Raw genomic sequence first — 20,978 nt, forward strand, 5'->3', positions numbered from 1 at the left:
GGAAGAGACACAGGCAGAGGGAGAAGCAGGCTCCATGCACCGGGAGCCCGACGTGGGATTCGATCCTGGGTCTCCAGGATCGCGCCCTGGACCAAAGGCAGGCGCCAAACCGCTGCGCCACCCAGGGATCCCTCTGGCCATTTTAAAAACCAGTTTTCTCATTTCCTCTATGAGAAAAAGAGGTCATTCTGTCATTTTCCTTGACATTCCAAATTAATTTTAAGTGAAAATGGGCTTAAATTTCCCAGGTGCTTCCTGTGATTATACCTAAATATTTGTGTATATATATTTGTATGTTTGCATTTCTTTATTAACAGTTAACACACATTTGTTTTGGAAACATGAAGGAATAACCTTGGCTGTCCTTATTATGTAATAGAGCCTGTGGGCTGAATCTGTGAATCACAGCACCAAGGGGAGGTGGAGAGAGAGGAGTCCAGAAACATAAGTGGGAATCAGATCATTAAGGGCCCTCTCTGCCCTATACTAAGGAGCCTCCACTTTATCCTGACCACGGAGTTACTGGAGGAATTCTCATAATAGGACTGTCGTGCTAAAAGTTGCATTCTAAAAAGATCCTTTGGACAACAATCTGAAAAACTGTGACCACTGGGCTGGAACAGATTCAAGAGGCAGGAGAGGGTTGTGTCAGTTGGATGCAGAGAGGAGAAAAGAGAGGTGGTAAGGCTCGGATCCAGGTTTTTGGTGTGGATGTCTTCATGATCGCAAGTCTCCTTGGCTGTTTTGCATTGGACATAGAGGAACTGAAGTTTGGACAAATTGATCTTGAGCTGCCAGTAGGGGAGTCAGGTGCAGTTTTCTAGTCATTGAATGCTGAGTCCTGGGCCTGGTGCTCAGGAGAAAGGCCTCCAGATAGACCGGGAAGTCCTGTGGGAATAGAAACTGTTGGGGAGAGTGTGCAGAAGAGGCCCAGGTCCGTCAGGCTGCAGAACACCAACTTTCAGGGCAAAGGGTTCAGAATTTAATAGCACAGGCTTTGCAGCCAGACCGCCTCTTGTTGGCATGGTGACCTCAGGCCATTTACTTTACCTTAATTTCCACATCTGTAAATGCGCATAAGAATAGCAGTTAGGAGAGTGCTTACTTTATTTTTTTAAAGCATTAATTAATTAATTAATTCATTCATTCATAAGAGACACAGAGAGAGGCAGAGACTCAGGCAGAGGGAGAAGGAGGCCCCATGCAGGGAGCCCGACGCGAGACTCGATCCCAGGATCCGGGATCATGACCTGGGCCAAAGGCAGAAGCCACCCAGGTGCCCCAGCGCTTATTACTTTAGTTTCATTAAGTGATCTGTGAGTAAAGAACTGCCTGAGAAAGTAAAGAAGGAACTATGAAAAGGAGGAGGAAAATTTCCGATCTACGACGTTCCGCCTTTAGGGCCGTGAGACACGGTCCGTGAAGCCTCCACGGCGAAGCAAGCAGTGGCCTCAGCAAGAGCAATCTCTGTGGCACGAAGTGAACCAGACTAAAAGGCTGAAGAGGGAGTAGGTCGACGACCCACCCTCCCGCCGCGACCACCGTGTCTCTTCCTTAGGGACAGTCTGGGGTCGCTTGCCCTGGGCTTAACCAAGTCCACGGCCGATGGGACAATGGGTCGCAGCGGCGACCTTGAGCTGCTCCACCCCGGAGCCTCCCGCGCCACAGGGGCTCCCGCATTCCCGCTAACCCGACGGCTCGTGCCGGGAGCCCAGCCGCAGGCCCCGCTCCGCGTCTTCCCGGGCGCTCCAGGGAGCGTCATTTCCGCCGCGGCCGGAAGGCGGGGCGCGGCCTCTGCCACGGGCCTCGGGTCACGACCCCGGAAGCACATCCCCCTCGCGGTCCCGAGCGGAGATGGCGGCGGTGACGGCGGTGACGGCGGTGTCGGCGGCGGCCCGGGGGTGGCTGTTCTCCGCAGCGCGGCGGCGGCCCTGGGCCTTCGCGGAGAGGCGCGCGGTCGGAGGCGCCGCCGGGAGGGCGAGCCGCCCTCCGCGTGTGTGGGTGCCGCCCGCGCGCGGCCTGCCGGTGAGGGGCCCGGTCGGGCGGGAGTCGGCCCTGAAGGCCGGGTGGTGGCACGGAGCCGCCTTTCAGAGCCGGAGCGGGGTTCTGAGCCCGAGGCTGAGCTCCCGCCGCCGCGGGGCCTCCGCTCACTCCCCCAGGGCCGCGGGCGGCCGCCTCGCTTCCCCTCGTGCGTGTCCAGGGCGCCCCGCTTGCCCGGAACCGCGCCCGCGCCGCGCGTAGCGACTCCTCCTCCCCTCCTCCCCTCCCCGCAGCGGCCCCGAAGCCCCGCAGCCCCGCAGCGCCTCCTTGGCTTCCTCTCCGAATAGGAAAGGTTTCTGGGGGAGGCGCTGAAATAAAAAGCGGTTTCTTCCGCGTGAGGGTCCTTTCTGGTTTTCCCCTAAGGGTTGGGCAGGAGGGGCGCCAGGTGCGGGCTGCAGGAGTGCGGAGCGAGGCCCCGAGGCGGCGGGGGTGGAGGAGAGACGAGGGCCCCCGGGGCGGACTTGGCGCTCTGAGCGGCGCGCGGGGTCGGGCCAGTGACGGCCTCGCCTCCTCCCCCCCGACCAGTCGCTGTGTTTAGGAGGGAGTCGCTGGAGAAGTACACAGGCTGCTCCCCAGGTGGTTCTGAATGTTCCTGAGACGCGAGTAACGCGTCTGGACAATGGACTCCGAGTGGCCTCCGAGGACTCTGGGCTCTCGACGTGCACGGTACGTGATGACGGCGACCCCTTCTCTGGGGACAGCAGGTCGATTCCTTTTGTAAGATTTTATTTATTGCTTCATGAGAGACGCAGAGAGAGAGAGGCAGAGATACAGGCAGAGGGGAAAGAGGGCTCCTGCAGGGAGCCCGACGCAGGACTCGATCCCGGGTCTCCAGGATCAGGCCCTGGGCTGAAGGCAGGTGCTCAACCACTGAGCCAGCCAGGCGTCCCAAGAAACACATTATTTTATTATTATTATTTTTTTAAGATTTTATTTATTCATGAAAGAGACAGAGGCAGAGACAAAGGCAGAGGGAGAAGGAGGCTCCTGCAGGGAGCCCGACGCGGGACTCGATCCCGGACCCCGGGATCACGCCCTGGGCTGAAAACGGCAGGGTCCACCCGGGCTGCCCAAGAAGCAGGTTCTTTAGGCTGCTCTGTGCCAGCTGTTCTTACATAGATTGTCCTGTTTGATCTTCAGTCCTTTGTAGTAGGCATAATCACACCCAATTGAGGGGCAAGTTGAGCAAAGTTAAATGTTTTTTTCCAAGGTCACAGAGCTAAGACATGACAGAGCCAGGATTTGAACCTAGATTTCCTGACAGTCTCTGATGTTCTTTATAACTGTAGTTGTCCGTTGGCTGTACTAACAAGTTGGGCTACAAATCTGGGTCCTCAGTAAAATTGGCAAGTGGATAACTTTAGCTTCCAGGAAAAGCCCAAAGACCAACATTTTTAAATCTCATCGTCCACTGGAATGTGTTGTCAATCCACTGAAGTAAAAAAATCTTTAGTGTTAGGACTGGAAAGCATTTGCCAATAAAAGGAAGGAGCCTGCCCTCTCTCTCCACTTCCATTCCCCCCCCCCCCCCCCCATAAAGAAAATGATGTTTTATTTAATTTTTCCTTGACTGCATTAAGGTTGGGCTCTGGATTGACGCCGGAAGTCGATATGAAAATGAGAAGAATAATGGCACTGCTCACTTTTTGGAGCATATGGCTTTCAAGGCAAGTTGTAAGATTTTATGAATTTTCTTTAAGAGGCATCAAGCACAAAATCTCATTCTGAGGCAAAGAGAACTACTTCAGTAGCCTGGTTTGTGTACATATGTATTTTTTTTTAGATTTATTTGAGAGGGAGAATGCATGTGTGCGCCTGGGGTCAGGAGGGGCAAAGGGAGAGAATCTCCAGCAGACTCCTGGCTGAGCGCAGAGCCCCACACAGGGCTTGATCTCATGACCCTGAAATCGTGACCTGAACTGAAATGAAGTCGGATGCTCAATGGACTGAGCCACCCAAGCACCCCTAATAGTATAGTATGTTTTATGTATTTAATCTTTTTTTTTCCAGGATAATTACCTGAAATAATTACTGAAATTTGCTTTGTAGAGTTGAAACAAGGATTTTCTCTTGGCATGTAAGGGTTATCTGAAAGTATACCATTGTTTTTGAGACCCGATGCATTTTAGGAATCAGAGTCGGTCCTTGCATGAAACTGATGATGCTTATGTCCTCAAATTCGTTGTCTGAAGTGCTTAGAATAGGTGAGAAAGAAAGGAAGGTATCATAATTTTCGTCTTCTTCTTTGTTTCAGGGCACTAAAAAGAGATCCCAATTAGATCTGGAACTTGAGATTGAAAACATGGGTGCTCATCTCAATGCCTATACTTCCAGAGAGCAGACTGTGTATTATGCCAAAGCATTCTCTAAGGATTTGCCAAGAGGTATTGTCACTATGTATACTGCAGTTAGGTAATTTCCACAGGTTCAAAAATACTCTAGTACTGTTTTTACTATGTCTGTTGTGAAAGAGTAACCCTTAGAAATGTGAAAAAAAAAAATCAAATTCTGGGTGAGGGGGCACCTATTTTTTATTTTTATTCTCTAAGTATGACAAATGATATCAAATAGTTGTAAGTTGCAAGACTCGTACAAACCAGGCTCTAGCACTTGTTTCAAAAATACTTTTTCCAGATCCTTATGTGTGTAGTGAAACAGTTTTAATGCTTTTGCAGTTTGTTGATGATTTCCTTTGCAGTGCAGAAGTTTTTTAGTGTGATGTAGTCTCACTTGTTTTTTATTTTGTTGTCAGTTTCAAAAATAAAAAATAAAAATAAAAAAAATTGCTAAGACCTCTGTCAAGGTACTTTACTGCCTATGTTTTCTTCTAGCAGTTGTATAGTTTCAGATCTTAATGTTCAAGCCTTTAACCCATTTTTAGTTAGTTTTTGTGTAGTGTGTTAGATAATGATAGTTTCATTCTTTTGGATGTGGCTCTCCAGTTTCCCAACAGCATTTATTGAAGAAACTGTCCTTTTCCTGTGCATATTCTTGATTCCATTGTTGTAAATTAATTGACCATACATGTGTGGGTGTATTTCTGGGTTCTCTGTTCTATTCTTCTGTGTATCTATTTCTATGCCAATATATACTGTTTTGATTACTGTAGCTCTGTAATAGAGTTTGAAGGGAAGGGAGTATGATGTCTCCAGCTTTGTTCTTTCTCAAGATTGCTTTGGCTCTTTGGGACGTTTTGTGGTTTGATACAAATTTTAAGATTCTTTGTTTTAATCCTGTGAAAAGTGCCACTGGAATTTTGGTAGAGATTGCATTGAATCTGTAGATTGCTTGGGTTAGTGATGGGCATTTGAATATTCTCCCAACCCAAGATTGCTTGGGTTAGTGATGGGCATTTGAATATTCTCCCAATCCCAATGGAAGAGCTTTCCATTTACTTGTGTCATCTTCAGTTTCTTTCCTTAATGTCTTGTAATATTCAGAGTTTAGGTCTCTTACCTCCTTCATAAGTTTAATCCTGGATATTTCTTTTGGATGCAGTTGTAAATGAGATTGTTTTCTTAGTTTTTCTTTCTGCTAGTTTGTTATTATTGTATAGAAATGCAACAGGTTTTTATATTTTGATTTTGCATCCTGCAACTTTACTGGATTTATTCATTCTAAAGTTTTTTTTTTTTTTTTTTTTTTTTGATGGAATCTTTAGGGTTTTCAATGTATGTTATGACAGCTTTGCTTGTTTCTAATTTGGATACCTTCTATTTCATTTTCTTGCCTAATTGCTCTGGTTATTAGGAGCATTTTTTTTTTTTTTAATTTCCCTGTTCTATACAAAAACAAACTACCACCTGCAAGTAAATAAAATAAAAATTTTATAACATGGTAGTTTAACTTGCATTATAACCAATTAAAATGACAATAGTGGGGAGCATGTTTTGGTTTGACTTGTAAAAAATTGGTAAGATTCTTAATGATTTCCTCAGAAATGTTTTACTCTAGGACTAGTTAGGGATTAACAACAGAGGGTAGACCAGGCTGCTCTAAAGGGTTGTTTATTCTAGCTCATCCCTCTCTTTTTACACAGGAAACAGCAGGGAAAGCAAAAAAAGAGGGCTAGAGAGAGGACAAGACAAGGGAGAAACCACTTTTTTCCTCCTGGCTTCCGGTTGGGAAGGACAGAGCCCCTGCCAGTGCAGTGGAAAAGCCAGGAACCTTCTTGATCGGAAGTGCTCTCTGAAGTAGCTCTTTCAGGGAGTTTGCTTACGGTTTTTATCCCCTCTGTTGGGTGAAGCCTGGTGTATGAGGTCATAACAAGATATTCAGACTAAGGCTTTCCCAAATGTCCATGATCACCCATCCTTGTCGGTAAGAGATTTGGTTATACATCAGGATAGGTATATTTACAAATTAAATACATGTACTAAACACATAGAATATCAAACATATGTTAAAAAGATTCTGATTAAAACAAATTCCAGGGAATTTGAACTCCCACTTGAACAAATACCAGTCCAGACTACCAATTCTACATAAAATAGAGTCTTCACACAGGATTCCTTGTCCTCCCATGTCTTTGGGCTCTTGGGCACCCACATGGCCTCTGGTTCTCGTCTGGACAGATGGTTTTTATTTGATTTTTGCAGATAATTTTTTCCCTTCCTTTGGTCATGATTTCTGCCCCAACATACTTTGGTGTGGCAGTCTTTTTTCCTCATGGGCAAAATGAGGGCAGTCTAGAGGTAACTAATGATAGTTGGAATGTAACCTAATTGCTTCTGAGACAAGGCCCCTTAAAGTGAACTTAAAAGGAACAAAAGTTTGCAGTAAAGAAATTAAAAAAAAATTTTTTTAAGATTTTATTTAATTATTAATGAGAGACACAGAGAGGGAGAAAGTGAGAGAGGTCGAGACACAGGCAGAGGGAGAAGCAGGCTCCATGCAGGGAGCCCGATGTGGGACTCGATCTCGGGACTCCAGGATCACACCCTGGGCCGAAGGCGGCGCTAAACCGCTGAGCCACCCGGTCTGCCCTATGTTTTATATTTTTAATTTTAATAGTGTCCTTGTAGGTATATTGAATGTATAGAAAAATTTGTTTCTTTGTGGTTTAATTATTTAGTCAGAATCGAAGGATGATCAGTGTCGTGGTTTCTGATGCTAGTTTAATCTTAATATTGAAAATTAAGATTCTTGGTGTTTCTTGCTTTATTTTCAATTAGCTGTAGAAATTCTTGCTGATATAATACAAAACAGCACATTGGGAGAAGCAGAGATTGAACGTGAACGTGGAGTAATCCTTAGAGAGATGCAGGAAGTTGAAACCAATTTACAGGAAGTTGTTTTTGATTATCTTCATGCCACAGCTTATCAAAATACTGCACTTGGACGGACAATTTTGGGACCAACTGAAAATATCAAGTAGGTAAAATTCTCAGGATTTTTTTTTTTTTTTTTTTTGGAGAAAAATTTGAGTTTTGAAAATGAACATTCAGAAACATTCAAAAAGTGTGTTTCAAAATGTACTTTTTTCTTCCCTGATATTCCAGATGAAACTAGTTAGCTATATTTTAGCCCCACCTAACTCTCAGGTATCAGGGGCTCATGGTTACTACTGAAATAACAAGTGATGGTATTGGATTTTTTTTTTTTTTTTGATATAAAAAAGTTGAACTTGTTCTGATACTTGTTACCTTTATCTCATTTCTGACTGCCATTTAACTTAGAGGCTTTAAGGGCCAATTTAATGTGAGGTGTGTATTATGTGAAGATCAGTGCCTTTTAGTTTTCTTTTATATTGCTATTCTTACTCCATTTACAGATCTATAAATCGTAAGGACTTGGTGGATTATATAACCACACATTATAAGGGGCCAAGAATAGTACTTGCTGCTGCTGGAGGTTAGTTGATTTAAATTTCTTTATGTTTTATTTTATTTCTTATTGTTTTAAAGATTTATTTATTTATTCATGAGAGGGGGCGGGGGCAGAGACACAGGCAGAGGGAGAAGCAGGCTCCTTGCAGGGAGCCAACATGGCACTCGATCCCGCAGCCTGGGATCATGACTTGAGCCAAAGGCAGGCACCCAACCGCTGAGCCACCCAGGCGTCCCTCTGTCTGTTTGAAACACATAGAGTGATGTGCTTATTACTTGGATCCTGTTGGGATATGTCTTGGGATTTTTTATTTACCAAGCAAATTATTTGATATGCTGTTTAAAGGAAATGTGGAGCACTGGAAATCAACTTTTCCTGTCTTCTCTTCAGTAGAAGTTTTTTAATAGAAAAATTTACGTAGGTGTACACACATAATGGAATTTACTTGCAAGGAAAGGGGCAAATGAACAAACTGGGAGTTAATGGCATTTGCAAGAAGGTGTGTTAGAGTTTGGGAATCTCTTGAGATTTTAAATTATTGAGAACCAACTTCATCCTTGGTCAGGCATGAAATGGGTATGTTGTTCATCCTTTGATTTGTTCATTCACTCAGTAGATGTAGTTACTGAGAAAGGGAAGTTTATAGGGAACCATGAGAGTGTTTAATGGGAACCCAAACATGCAGACGGCATTAGGACAAGGCTTCCTTGGGGATGGGTTTTGAAGCCAGTGGATGGAAGAAAATTCCTGTTAGATTCTGCTGGATTTCCTGGCAGTCTGAATTTAGGCAAACAGTATATTTTATTGGTTTCCAGTTTATTTACTCTTGGTCTTTTTAGGGCAAGACAAAGATAGACGGTGTTCTTTTGTGTAAATTTAATTTCTCTTTTTAGAAATGATAGTAAATTAAAAATCTAGTTGCCTTGGATAGATTTCTGTGCTAATTACTTGGGAATAATAGAGAAAATGAAAATGATGGTTAAGTATATCTCTAACATGTTATTCATTGGCCTCTGAAACTAAATCATGTGACCTTTGTAATAGTAGGCAGTTCCCTCTATCTCAAGAGAATTTAAGAGAATCTCAGGAGAATTCTAAAATGGCTGGTGCTGAGTGGGGGCGTGGGGGTGGAGCCCACAGTTGAAACTGCCTGAGAAACAGGAAGACAGAGGAAGCCTCAACCACTGTGCTCTTTGGAATGTCTCTGTTATTGTTGGTGGCATATGGACACAGCGGGTTTTATCATAGTTCATGGGTTCATTTTGACATTGCTAGAGTTGGGATATCTTACAGTTAATGGCCTGTCCTATGTGAATTATCGGCAATCTATCTTGGTACATAAATGATGAACCTTATAAACAACTGCGTCTTAAATTCAGTGAAAAAGACCAGAACTAGCTTTGTTAAAAAAAATTACTGGCTCCCTGCGTTATGGATAAGGAAACGCAGAGGTTTTGGAGCAGGAACTGAGCACCTGAAATGTCCAATCAGGAGGACTGTAGGTGAACTTAGTAATAAAACAGTGGAAGTTTGTGTCGTCAGGTGCTGAGAACTGTGTGCACGTCCATGATTTTTCACTCTCTGCTTGTCATTCTTGGGACACCAGGGTCTTCCTGGTGTTTCATCACCCTCTGGATTGATAGCCAGGGTGGCTCTCCTACACAGTGCTTCTGAAAACATGCAATCAATCATACATGGTCTTGTTTTGTACCAGATTTGTTTGGGAAATATGGGTGTAAGTTGTACTTTTACATTCTAAAGGAATGTTTCCTATGAAGAACCCTTGGAGGAATTTTTTTTTTTTTTTAATTTTTATTTACTTATGATAGAGAGAGAGGCAGAGACACAGGCAGAGGGAGAAGCAGGCTCCATGCACTGGGATCCCGATGTGGGATTCGATCCCGGGTCTCCAGGATCGCGCCCTGGGCCAAAGGCAGGCGCCAAACCGCTGTGCCACCCAGGGATCCCCGGAGGAATATTTTTTAAAGCACTTGCTGCATACCTAAATTTGTTTTCTAAATTTGTCTTTGTGTTTAAGAATCCTTCACTGACTGTGTTTGGGTCATGAGTTTGAATAGTCATGTATATAGAACCTATTCTTCTCAAGTTTTGGATGGCCAGCAGTGAATATTTGGATAGCTCTGGATTTATTCAGAAATTTAGATGCAATTATTTTATTCCTGAATTCTGATAGCAGAGCTCAGAGAACACTCATATTTATATTCTTTTCCACTTTAAAAAAATGTACTGAGGGATCCCTGGGTGGCTCGGCAGTTTAGCGCCTACCTTTGGCCCAGGGCGTGATCCTGGAGCCCCGGGATCGAGTCCCGCGTCAGGCTCCCAGCACGGAGCCTGCTTCTCCCTCTGCCTGTGTCTCTGCCTCTCTCTCTCTGTGTGTGTGTGTGTATCTATCATGAATGAATGAATGAATGAATGAATAAGTAAATCTTAAAAAGTACTGAAAAGTGTTTTTGCTAATTTGCATTTTGGGACTTTAAGTAACTTAACATGATTTTGTATGGAATGTCGTATTTACCATCTTCAGCTGTGAATTTATGTTGATGAAAACTGTTAATTATTCTACAGACTAAGAAAGCTGTGCAACCCCTAACCTTATAATAGCAAGGAAAGTGTGCTGTGAGCTTACTCTTTAATGGCTTTAAGCACATTATACCACCTTGAGCTTACTAACAAAGCTTGGCAGTTAGTTGTCTGCTTTAGGTTGTGTTGCTACTAGATATATGAAATATTTTCCTTCAATTTAGGAGTTTCCCATGATGAACTGCTTGAGTTAGCAAAATTTCATTTTGGTGATTCTTTGTCCACACACAAAGGAGAAATACCAGCTCTGCCTCCCTGCAAATTCACAGGAAGTGAGGTAGGGCGAGCCTCCTTAGCTAGTATTTATATTTAGCCCTTTGGGTTTCTTGTGTTGTATTTATGAATGAGTATACAAAATGTGCTTGTTTCTAACAGGAGTAAAATGGAAGAAACCAGAGGCTTAAATTAAAAAGGGAAGAGGTGGGATCCCTGGGTGGCTCAGCGGTTTGGTGCCTGCCTTTGGCCCGGGGTGTGATCCTGGAGTCCCAGGATCGAATCCCATGTCGGGCTCCCTGCATGGAGCCTGTTTCACCTTCTGCCTGTGTCTCTGCCTCTCTCTCCCTCTCTGTGTCTCTCATGAATAAATGAATAAAAAATTTTAAAACATTATAAAAAAAAAAAAAGGGAAGAGGTTGTATTCACGTGCTTATATTCCATATTATTAACCACCTCTCTTTCCTAAGGAAGCACGGTTTTGAGAGAAATGTTGTAATTTGCTTTTTGTGCTTTTTCTTTGACGCTATGCCCATTTATATATTGTGAGGTATAAAAATGTTATTCTTAAAATGCCCCAAATTTTGACTTTCATCTTGGGTTTACTCCTGGTTAAGTTCTGCCCACAGTATATTTCTGTGAGAATTGGCTACTTGTCAGCTGTAGCCTGAAGCTCATCAGAGGCCTCCTTTGCCACATTAGGGATGATACTGAAAGTACATGGAGAGAGGTGTCTGATGTTGGTAGAGGCACAGGGCTGTGTAGCATCAGTGGCACAAAAATAAGCCTGTTATGTCAGTATTAGAATAGTACTGATTTCTACCAGTGAAATAACCTAATACTTTTTGACCACGTCATCAGTCCTCTGGTGGCTGTCTGTAGTATTTCATTTGGAGACCTTTTGGTGAGGTGTTCTTTCCAGAACCCAAGAAATTTTTCCAGATTAGATTGTTCAATGTAACATGGTGGTGGCATGATTAAATCCTCTTTCTTATTAAGCCTATTAAACAGTGGCAGGCTTAACTGGAGTTTTGTTTTGTTTCCTAACTAGATTCGAGTGAGGGACGACAAGATGCCTTTGGCACATCTTGCAGTAGCTGTTGAGGCCGTTGGTTGGGCACATCCAGATACAATCTGTCTCATGGTTGCAAACACACTCATTGGCAACTGGGATCGCTCTTTTGGGGGAGGAATGGTAAGTTATTTTAAAAATGATTTTCCATAATAAATGACAAGGTGGAACTTTACTGTGACTAGACTTGTAAAATATAAACTGATCCTGAATATCAGAAAGGGAGACAGAACATAAAGACTCCTAACTCTGGGAAATGAACTAGGGGTGGTGGAAGGGGAGGGCAGGAAGTGGGGGTGACTGGGTGGCGGGCACTGAGGGGGGCACTTGACGGGATGAGCACTGGGTGTTATTCTGTATGTTGGCAAATTGAACACCAATAAAAAATAAATTTATTATTAAAAAAATAAATAAACTGATCCTGGATTGTGTCCTGGGCCAGAAAAAATTTTTTGTGTGTATATAATAAAGTTTGTAAGTTGGATAAGTAGTAAAATTTGAATAAGGATAGAATGCACTAATAGTATCATATCAATGTTAATATTCTGTATGGAGGCTAATTTCCTTGTTTTTCAGACGTGTACACAAAACATTTAAGGGTAAAAAATCAGATCTCTGTACTCAAACAGCTGAGAAAATTTGTTAATGATAAACATGGTGAAGTAACAGTTCTTAGGGAATTTGGATAAAGGGAATTTCTTGTACTATTTTTGTAACTCTTCTAAAATTCAAAATACAAAGTATGTTTGTACTCAAGATTTCAGCAGAAAATAGTTCATATAAATATCTTAGGATTCACATGTAATAGATTTTCAAATCTTTAAGCATACACAGCCAAGAGCCCTGCAAATTGGGTTGATAACAGCAGTGAATTACGTTAGAGGTGGTGGGGCTACTATGTTAATTAAAAGATTTCACTGCTTTTACATCGTGACTTTCTGAGGACTTAAGTCTCCTTGAATTTTAAGTTCTTGTTGAGATGTTGCTAGATGAAACAAACAGTCTCTGGGGGGCATTCACTATTTGCCATAGGACTCATTTTTCTTTCTGGTAATTTGGGCACATATACCTATAGATGTCTTGGACAAATTTTTTCCTTACAGAATCTGTCTAGCAAGCTGGCCCAACTCACCTGTCATGGCAACCTCTGTCATAGCTTCCAGTCCTTCAACACTTCCTACACAGATACAGGATTATGGGGAATCTATATGGTTTGTGAACCAGCCACCATTGCGGACATGCTACATGTTGTTCAAAAAGAATGGTGAGAACATGAATCTTGCTTAGAATTCACACTTTTAAACTAGTTTCCGCCTCACATGGTTGGTGATTGGTTTTGATGATGTCAGCATTTAATCAAGAGAATAAGACTGAAGAATAGCAGTGTTTGCCATGTTTTTAAAGATCTAAGTCTCATGTGTAGCAGACTTAACTAGAGGAAATTCTTAATCCTTAAACAGATTACTTAAGAAAGGAGATCCTAAAAGTTTGTTTGGAAAGTATGTCTATAAGTTATCTGTCTTGGAAAGGTGGTGTTATGCAAATGAATCCAAAGTTGTCATTGCTAAAAGAAAAATGTATTGTTTTACTCCGAACTAGTGCCTTGAGACAGAGACAGAAAGTCTGATGCTGCTTGGAAAATTTTTTCTTAGCTCTGGTTCCTCTCCTCCACCATTCTGAAATGGCTTACAGGTCTATAAATCTCATCAACTGGGTAATTATTAGATTCAGCTGGATTCTTTTGAGAAACTAGTGGCCTCCAGACCCATCCTCTAGCATGTCAGATCCTAGCATGGGGATTGGGAAGTCTCAAAACGATTGTAACATTTCTCAAAATGTGGTCAGCCTATTTTCATGTTATATTGAAATGCTATCTGTAATCATACTACTTTTGAGAGATTAATGATCCTGGGAAAAGAATCCATGATATTTTAGCTTGTGTGTAGCTACCGAGTTGAAGTCCTAATCACTTCTATGTCTTGGTATAGGATGTGGACTACAGCATCATATCTTTAAGACATTAATTCAAAAAGCACATAACATTTTCAAACTACTTGACATTCTGATTTTTCCAAATGGTTTTAGGATGCGACTCTGTACAAGTATAACTGAAAGTGAAGTTGCACGAGCCAAAAATCTTCTGAAAACAAACATGTTGTTGCAGCTTGACGGTAAGAATAAAGACCTAATTCTGTTCTCATATGGTTGATCTGTATTCCAATATTTAGTTTTTCCTTCTGTTTTTAAACAGGTTCCACTCCAATCTGTGAAGATATTGGTAGGCAAATGTTATGCTATAACAGAAGAATTCCCATCCCTGAGCTTGAAGCAAGAATTGATGTGAGTAGTCTCTAGATACTATAGGGGCTTGTAGAAAAGTTCCTTGTTACAAAAGCTGAAAAGTATGTATCTTAAATCCCTGCTTTAGTTCTAAAAAGTTCCAGGTATAGACTTTGTCTTTACCATAAAAAACTCTGAATGCCGGTATCTTCTCTATTTCAGGCTGTAAATGCTGAGACAATTCAAGAAGTGTGCACCAAATATATTTATGATAAGAGTCCAGCTCTTGCTGCTGTTGGTAAGCCCGGCTCCTGTTCTCTCCGCACAGAGTGCCTAAGTACTGGTCTTTTATTCACTTTCTGTCTTCTTTTAATCCTTAGGTCCCATTGAACAACTGCCAGACTTTAACCAGATTCGCAGGAACATGTGCTGGCTTCGTGATTAAAATGCTCCTATTCTAAATATTTTGGACATGTATATTTATAAAGCTAACTGATCTGCAAGTTTTAAGCTACCAGTCCCTAAAGAAAAAAATAAAAACATGTACTTGGAAATTTGAGTGAACAACTACTGCATCAGACTTTGGAAGGATAAGACCACCACAGTGAATGGTACATCACACTTTCAAATCATCACTATAATCTTAAGAATGAAAATTTGTACAATATTTTCAGTTTTATTATAAAAATGCACACACAACAAAGATTGTCATAAGTCATTTCTTGGCTCTACTTGCATTCAGCACTTGCTCTTGAGCAGCTTTCTTTGCTTTTACCATCTCGACAAGTTCCTAAGAGGGGAGAAAGGTGTTAGTTTAAGATGTTGTCAGAATTTGCATACTTTCCTAATATTTGCTTTGGTACAATTATGTAAAACATTCTCATTGGGTAAATCTATAATTAAGACACCAATGGAAAGGCTTATTTTTACTAACTGCCAGGCTAGAAAGCTTCAAGGTTTGTCATTTCTTTGGAATATAATTTAAATGGTAATGGAATCAAATCCATAAGCTCTGAAAAGTCGATCACCTTATATCGCTTCATGCAGTCCTTCTTTGTCCTGCCAGGCACTGCTTCTGCTATTTTTTCCCATCTTTCAGGTGTATTTACTGGGTATGTTTTTAAAGCCTGTTCCAAAAGCTTCTGTTCTTCCGTTGTCCAAGGGGTGAAATCTGTGCATGGGCCTGTTCAAGAAAAATTTCTATTTGAAACCTCTTATTTTATTTATTTTTTAAAGAAAGTGGTACAGAGAAGCCAGTCCACTTATTTCAAAAAAAAATTTTTTTTAAGATTTATTTATTTATTTATGATAGAGAGAGAGAGAGGCAGAGACACAGGAGGAGGGAGAAGCAGGCTCCATGCCGGGAGCCAGACGCGGGACTCAATCCCGGGACTCTAGGATCGTGCCCTGTGCCAAAGGCAGGCACTGAGCCACTCAGGGATCTCCTGAAACCTCTTATTTTGATAGAAAATTCTGAAAAAAAAAAAAAAAGAAAATTCTGTTGCAGCACCTTCCCGGGGGAGTCTTCTGGTGCACAGGTATCTATTCAAATCTGTGGTAATTTTGAAGAAACTTTTAGGATAGCTCACATTCCCTAAAATATCTCAAATATCTGCCTTATGTTCCTGGTCTCTTACAACCTAATAAATATCCTACCACACTGGTTCAAAAAAGCACAAGTCATATAAGAGCTGCCTCAAACTTTAGGTGGGTGAGACCCTGAAAAACATTCTCTTTGTATACTGGAGGAAAGAACCTAGCAAAATTAAACGCCCAAGGCTTCAGTGCTCCAGGGGCATTAGATTCTGTGTTCCAGTGTGGCATTTTCACATCCATCCATCAAGTTCTTTTGTAGCTACTACTCTACTAAACTAACCTCTTTGTGCTTGACAAGACCTACAGGTATCAGAAAATGTAGGTCTTCCTAAGGATGTAAGTATTACATATCACATTTCTGTAGGAAAATGAAAATGCTAAATTGTTAAAAAGCTGAAGTCAGCTTTTAATTCCAGGAAGCCCTTTGTGGAATTTCTTTTCATTGGTCTCAGGCCCACATTTAACACCACAGATTGAACTCATTTCCTCTCTGGGAACAAAGACACAGGGAGAGGACACAGGGAGAGGAAAACTCCCTTTAGAGTGCCCTCTGCGTGTTCTGGAACTTCCCTTTGTGACTTACCTTAAAACCGCCTAAATAATGCCCAGCCTACACAAAAAAAACCCCAGAAACACTGATTTTTGCAATCACAGTGTGATTTTTTTTTAATACAAAATAAGCCTCTTTAATACTGAAATTTTGGGATAGTACCAGATTAAGAATACAGGAAAAGTGGGACTTAGAGGACAGGGATAGGTTATCACATAGAGTTAGTTAATGCCGAAACATATTTGGAACTGACCTGGAAAGCATATCCCAAGATTAGTTTAGGGGGGAGAAGAGATTGGTGGCTCACAAATGTAGCAAGTGAAATAGAACTTTCTACATTTTTGTTACTACTCACAGAAAAGAGTCACACACCCTAAATGCACATGTAAAACATGGACAAAAGTTTTACAAATAATGCCCACTTTTTAAAATAAGGTATAATGAATGCACTCTGATATTTGCTATTTGTGACCCATCTATGGGCCATAATTTACAGTTTGAAGCACATTAGTCCAAGGTAATCAAATTAGCTATAACACCGAGACGTCAGCACCCTAACAGGTTTTAACTAAGTTTAATTTTGAAATAACCCCTGTACATGTTACTCAGATTCCCCAAATCTGAACATAATCTTTACCATGCTTGCTTTTTTTCTATATTAACAGAGGTAATTTATTCTGAACCATGTTAAGTTGTAGACATGATGCTCTTTACTCCCTCATTTTTCCTTAAGAACATTTCCTTAATTATAGGGTATTTTTCAAAGTCTGGAAATTAAGCTTGATAAAATACTATTATCTAGTCTGTAGACCTCATTCAAATTTCAGCTGGCCCCCTAAATATCCTTTAATACTGATTAGCAAAATTTGTTAAACGAACCCAGCCCCTCCGCTAACGCATCTGAAACGGAAGAACTGCAGTTCACAGTGGTGTTGGGTGAAGTCAATCTGTGAATGTCCTAGATATGCTTGCTTTCCATTATCACAGTGTGAGCACATGGCTAGCATTTTCTTTCTATCTATCTATCTATCTATCTATCTATCTATCTATCTATCTATCATCTATCTATCATCTATCTATTTATTTATTTATTACAGTCACACAGAGAGAGAGAGAGAGGCAGAGACACAGGCAGAGGGAGAAGCAGGCTCCATGCACCGGGAGCCCGATGTGGGATTCGATCCCGGGTCTCCAGGATTGCGCCCTGGGCCAAAGGCAGGCGCCAAACCGCTGCGCCACCCAGGGATCCCCCATGGCTAGCATTTTCTAAAGAAAAACCATTACCTTCAAATCGTTCTGAAGGTGTTGCATTGTCGGCTTGAGGCACCACTCCATGCTCTTTTTTAAATTTATCAAAAGCCTTTTTGTTTATGTCATCTTTTTGATGAGGGTCTGAAACATGAAAATTACAGTTCTCATTTAGTCTTTCATTAAATTGCATAGATTTTAAAAATATTTATTATAGTTAGCAAAGAAATTGATTCGCTCACCAAGTTTTTGAAGACTCTTTGCTTTGCCAATAACATCTTTGGCAGTTCTCTTGACTCCAGAAGAAGAGTGTATGTTCATATAATTAGCGATAACTTCCCATCTAGAGACATCAATATAGTAAGTTAAAGGGTAAAAATGCCCAAATAAAATTTAGAATGACCCAGATATCTAATACAGAATTAGCTTTAAACTGGTGGTCTCATTATTACCATCTGGACTATAATACCTCTTGCTTTTCATATGTTTAAACCAATTGTATATAATCTTGGTTTCAAGTCTATAAAAAAACCTTACTGATACCTGTGTACAAACCAAGAGAAACGAAATCCTACATTTGTGTGTACTGCCATTTGGACACAAATTCTGTGAACAGTCTGTTTCCTCATCTACAGAAAGAGGGAGGCTGGATCTCAAAGGCTTCTTTTGAGGATTCTTTTTTTTAATAAATATTTTATTTATTCATGAGAGAGAGGCAGAGACACAGGCAGAGGGAGAAGCAGGCTCCATGCAGGGAGCTGGATGCAGGACTCGATCCCAGGACCCCAGGATCACACCCTGGGCTGAAGGTAGATGCTCAACTGCTGAGCCACCCAGGCGTCCCTTCTTTTGAGTTCTAAACTCAGACTTTGCAGTAAGTTCCAGTTTGAGGTGGGAAGCAAGAAAGAAGGATTAAGACTGACTAACTTTGGAACACAACCTAGTCCCCAGTACTAGCCATGGTGGAGTAAGCCAGTGTGAGAGTCAAGGTTTATGTCTCATAATCTTTAATTTCCTGAGAAATTGGTGATGTAAACTGCAAAAACCTGCAGGTTCAAAATGTACTCTGCTTTTCACACTTTTTACTGTGGCACTGAACTCAGCGGACCACAGTCTGTCTAGACTCAAGCATAGCCCTGGAAGTTTCTGCTGTAACCAATGTTATTTGGGTGTTGTCTGCATTTCCCCCAGGCTCCAGTTTGTGCTCAAGAGAAGTGTCAACAGGGGCACCTGGGTGGCTCAGCCGGTTAAATATCTGCTTTCGGCTCAGGTCATGTTCCCAGGGTCCCAGGATTGAGCCCTGTGTGGGCTCCCCTGCTGAGGAGGCCGGTGGGAGTCTGCTTCTCCCTCTGCCCCTCCTGTTTGCGCACTCTCTCTCATGAATAAATAAAATCACTTAAGAAAAAGAAGTTTCATTAAGACCAGTACCTTGAATTTGTTCCAGCAGGGAAGAGGTTCACAGCTTTAATTAGTAATTGCAAATCATCTTCTGACCAGTTTTTACTGCCATTTCCACTTCCACCAGTTGATTTCTCTGCATTCTTGGATGCTTGTCGCATTCGAGCCTCAGCTTCCTCTTTCTCTTTTCTAATCTGCTCATTTATTTCTTCTATCTACACAAATACCACAGGTAAGTCAGGGACTTAAAACATCTTGCTACGCTCTGGTTCTCACTTCTCAGTACCCTCCTAACAACGTCCTACAGGCCTCCCAAGCCAACCCCAGGACGGGCCATCAGCTTCTCTCTCGAGCTTTGCCTCACTCGGGCTTCCAGGCTGCATAGCTCTGCTTGAGGAACCAAGGACCACCCTCAACTTGACCTGTCTTGTGTTCGTGTTGTGTGACTTCTACTTGCGTTGGACACTACTTATCAAGTATACAGTCACTGGGTTATTCACCCATAAGGGTCATTTCAAAGCTCTCTTTAAGCTCATATCCATTGTTTCAGAAGATAACCTCATTTATTCTCTACGAAAAGGTAATGACCTAGAAAGTGGCCTGTTTTATCTTGACCTTTCACCTGTTACATTGTTACGTCCAGGCAACCTTTAAACATGTGCACAAGTAATAAAACCTTTAATGGGCCTTGTTGCCTCTGTCCACAGCTCTCTTGGGGTCATCTGTGACTCATTTCCCCCGTCCATTCCTCAGAACTAGTCACCCAGTGCCAGTGGCTCCAGACTCTCCTCACCTCTCACAGCCCAAGTCCTAGTGAGAATCTTTTAACTAGTCCCACTTGTCCAGCACATCTTGCCAGCAAATGCCAGATTCATAGCACATTAACCCTTTGCTACTCAATTTATCTCCAGTAATGGAAAACAGTTATGGTATTAAAAACCTTAACTGGGCGCTACTTTTCCTCACCATTTTTATCTCTCACTTCTTCCTGCTCCGCCCTCTATGGTACGGTTCATGCTTCCCTCTGACCTTCATCTTAGCACTGTCTATCCTTCAAGATGGGATCAATGGGACGCCTGGGTAGCTCAGAGGTTGAGTGTCTGCCTTCAGCTCATGGCATGGTCCCAAGGTCCTGGGATCGAGCCCCACATTGGGCTCCATGTGGGGAGCCTGCTTCTCCCTCTGCCTGTGTCTCTACCTCTCTCTCTGTCTCTCATGAATGAATAAATAAAATCTTAAAAAAAAAAAAAAAAAAAAAAAAAGCCAGGCTCCAGCCCTTCACTGAGCCTTGCCTGACCACTGTGCCCTGCACTGGGCACTTCCTGTCTAGCCTACAGCATTTACTGCAGACCCTCCATCTTCTGGTCCTCAGGCCTTTTCTCTTCAGTGTAACTTCCTAAACTCCTCTGGAGCAGCAACAGCACTAGGCTTTCCTCCAAACAACCTACACATAGTGCTGTATATTGTAGGTACTAATACTTGTTACACTGAATTGAATTTCTGAGCCTGTTTCCTCACCTGTAAAATAAAAGGTGAACACCAGACAGAACAAAGATTTCTTTTGGTCCTAAATGTTACTGTCCTACAAAGATGTTCAAGGAGAAATCAAAACATTAATTTTTCTAACAATGACTGAAAAAACTATAATGTGCTAGATACCACAAATCCAACACCATCCATGGTAACAACAACTAGCTAAATCCAGTTAAAGTAACGAGCACTTACTGGAAGCAAAACATACTGGGGGACACAAAAGATTCTTTGCTGTTACTCGTAATTTATATGTTAGGTGGGGAAATACTAAGTGAAAGCAACACTATGAACAGAATCAAATGCTAAATAAAGGTAGAAGTGATGTGTTCTATTACCTGTTTTTCCAGAGCAGCCTTTCCTACTTCCTTTGTAGATGATGTGAGTGTTTCATTCAAGCACTGTAAGCTAAAGGAAAAAAGGGGATGAAACTGTATCCTAAGCCCACAGCAAGACTTCAGCAGCACTTAGTTATACCTTGCTAGTTCAAGCCGATCACAAAGTTTTTCCACTTCTTCCATCATTTTAACCCGCTCTGCCTCATTATCAGAGAAGTGATTCCAGGCCTAGAGGCACAAACACAAACATTTTCATCTTTTATCTACCAGCACTGAAGCACAT

At 42.0% G+C, this 20,978-nt stretch overlaps 2 protein-coding genes and 1 long non-coding RNA gene across 6 annotated transcripts in view; 1 reads left to right on the forward strand and 2 right to left on the reverse strand.

Moving 5' to 3' along the window:
- Positions 1-288: 288 nt before the first annotated feature.
- LOC140613048 (uncharacterized) lies at positions 289-1,824 on the reverse strand. Its single transcript, XR_012014159.1, has 2 exons — positions 1,691-1,824; positions 289-888 (listed from the first exon to the last, which is right to left on the reverse strand). It is a non-coding gene; the product is annotated as an uncharacterized lncRNA (long non-coding RNA).
- Positions 1,825-1,839: 15 nt separating this feature from the next.
- Positions 1,840-14,738, forward strand: PMPCB (peptidase, mitochondrial processing subunit beta). Its single transcript, XM_072791482.1, has 13 exons — positions 1,840-2,025; positions 2,566-2,706; positions 3,621-3,707; positions 4,295-4,424; positions 7,215-7,413; positions 7,814-7,893; positions 10,635-10,747; positions 11,735-11,878; positions 12,859-13,019; positions 13,841-13,926; positions 14,007-14,095; positions 14,258-14,333; positions 14,416-14,738. The coding sequence occupies exons 1-13, from the start codon at positions 1,855-1,857 to the stop codon at positions 14,478-14,480; spliced, it is 1,542 nt and encodes a 513-aa protein (XP_072647583.1). The 5' UTR covers positions 1,840-1,854; the 3' UTR covers positions 14,481-14,738.
- Positions 14,692-20,978, reverse strand: part of DNAJC2 (DnaJ heat shock protein family (Hsp40) member C2) — a 39,529-nt gene continuing 33,242 nt past the window's right edge. For all 4 annotated transcript variants that reach the window (XM_072791477.1, XM_072791478.1, XM_072791480.1 and 1 more), the window contains 7 exons: positions 20,835-20,923; positions 20,696-20,765; positions 18,858-19,042; positions 17,672-17,772; positions 17,466-17,573; positions 15,064-15,218; positions 14,692-14,825 (listed from right to left, as the gene is read on the reverse strand). In XM_072791477.1, the coding sequence (XP_072647578.1) occupies positions 14,751-14,825; positions 15,064-15,218; positions 17,466-17,573; positions 17,672-17,772; positions 18,858-19,042; positions 20,696-20,765; positions 20,835-20,923 (783 nt within the window). In that variant the 3' untranslated portion in view covers positions 14,692-14,750. The remainder of the gene's footprint in view (positions 14,826-15,063; positions 15,219-17,465; positions 17,574-17,671; positions 17,773-18,857; positions 19,043-20,695; positions 20,766-20,834; positions 20,924-20,978) is intronic.

Source organism: Canis lupus, chromosome 21 (genome assembly GCF_048164855.1).
Source record: "Canis lupus baileyi chromosome 21, mCanLup2.hap1, whole genome shotgun sequence".
Classification (NCBI taxonomy): domain Eukaryota; kingdom Metazoa; phylum Chordata; class Mammalia; order Carnivora; family Canidae; genus Canis; species Canis lupus.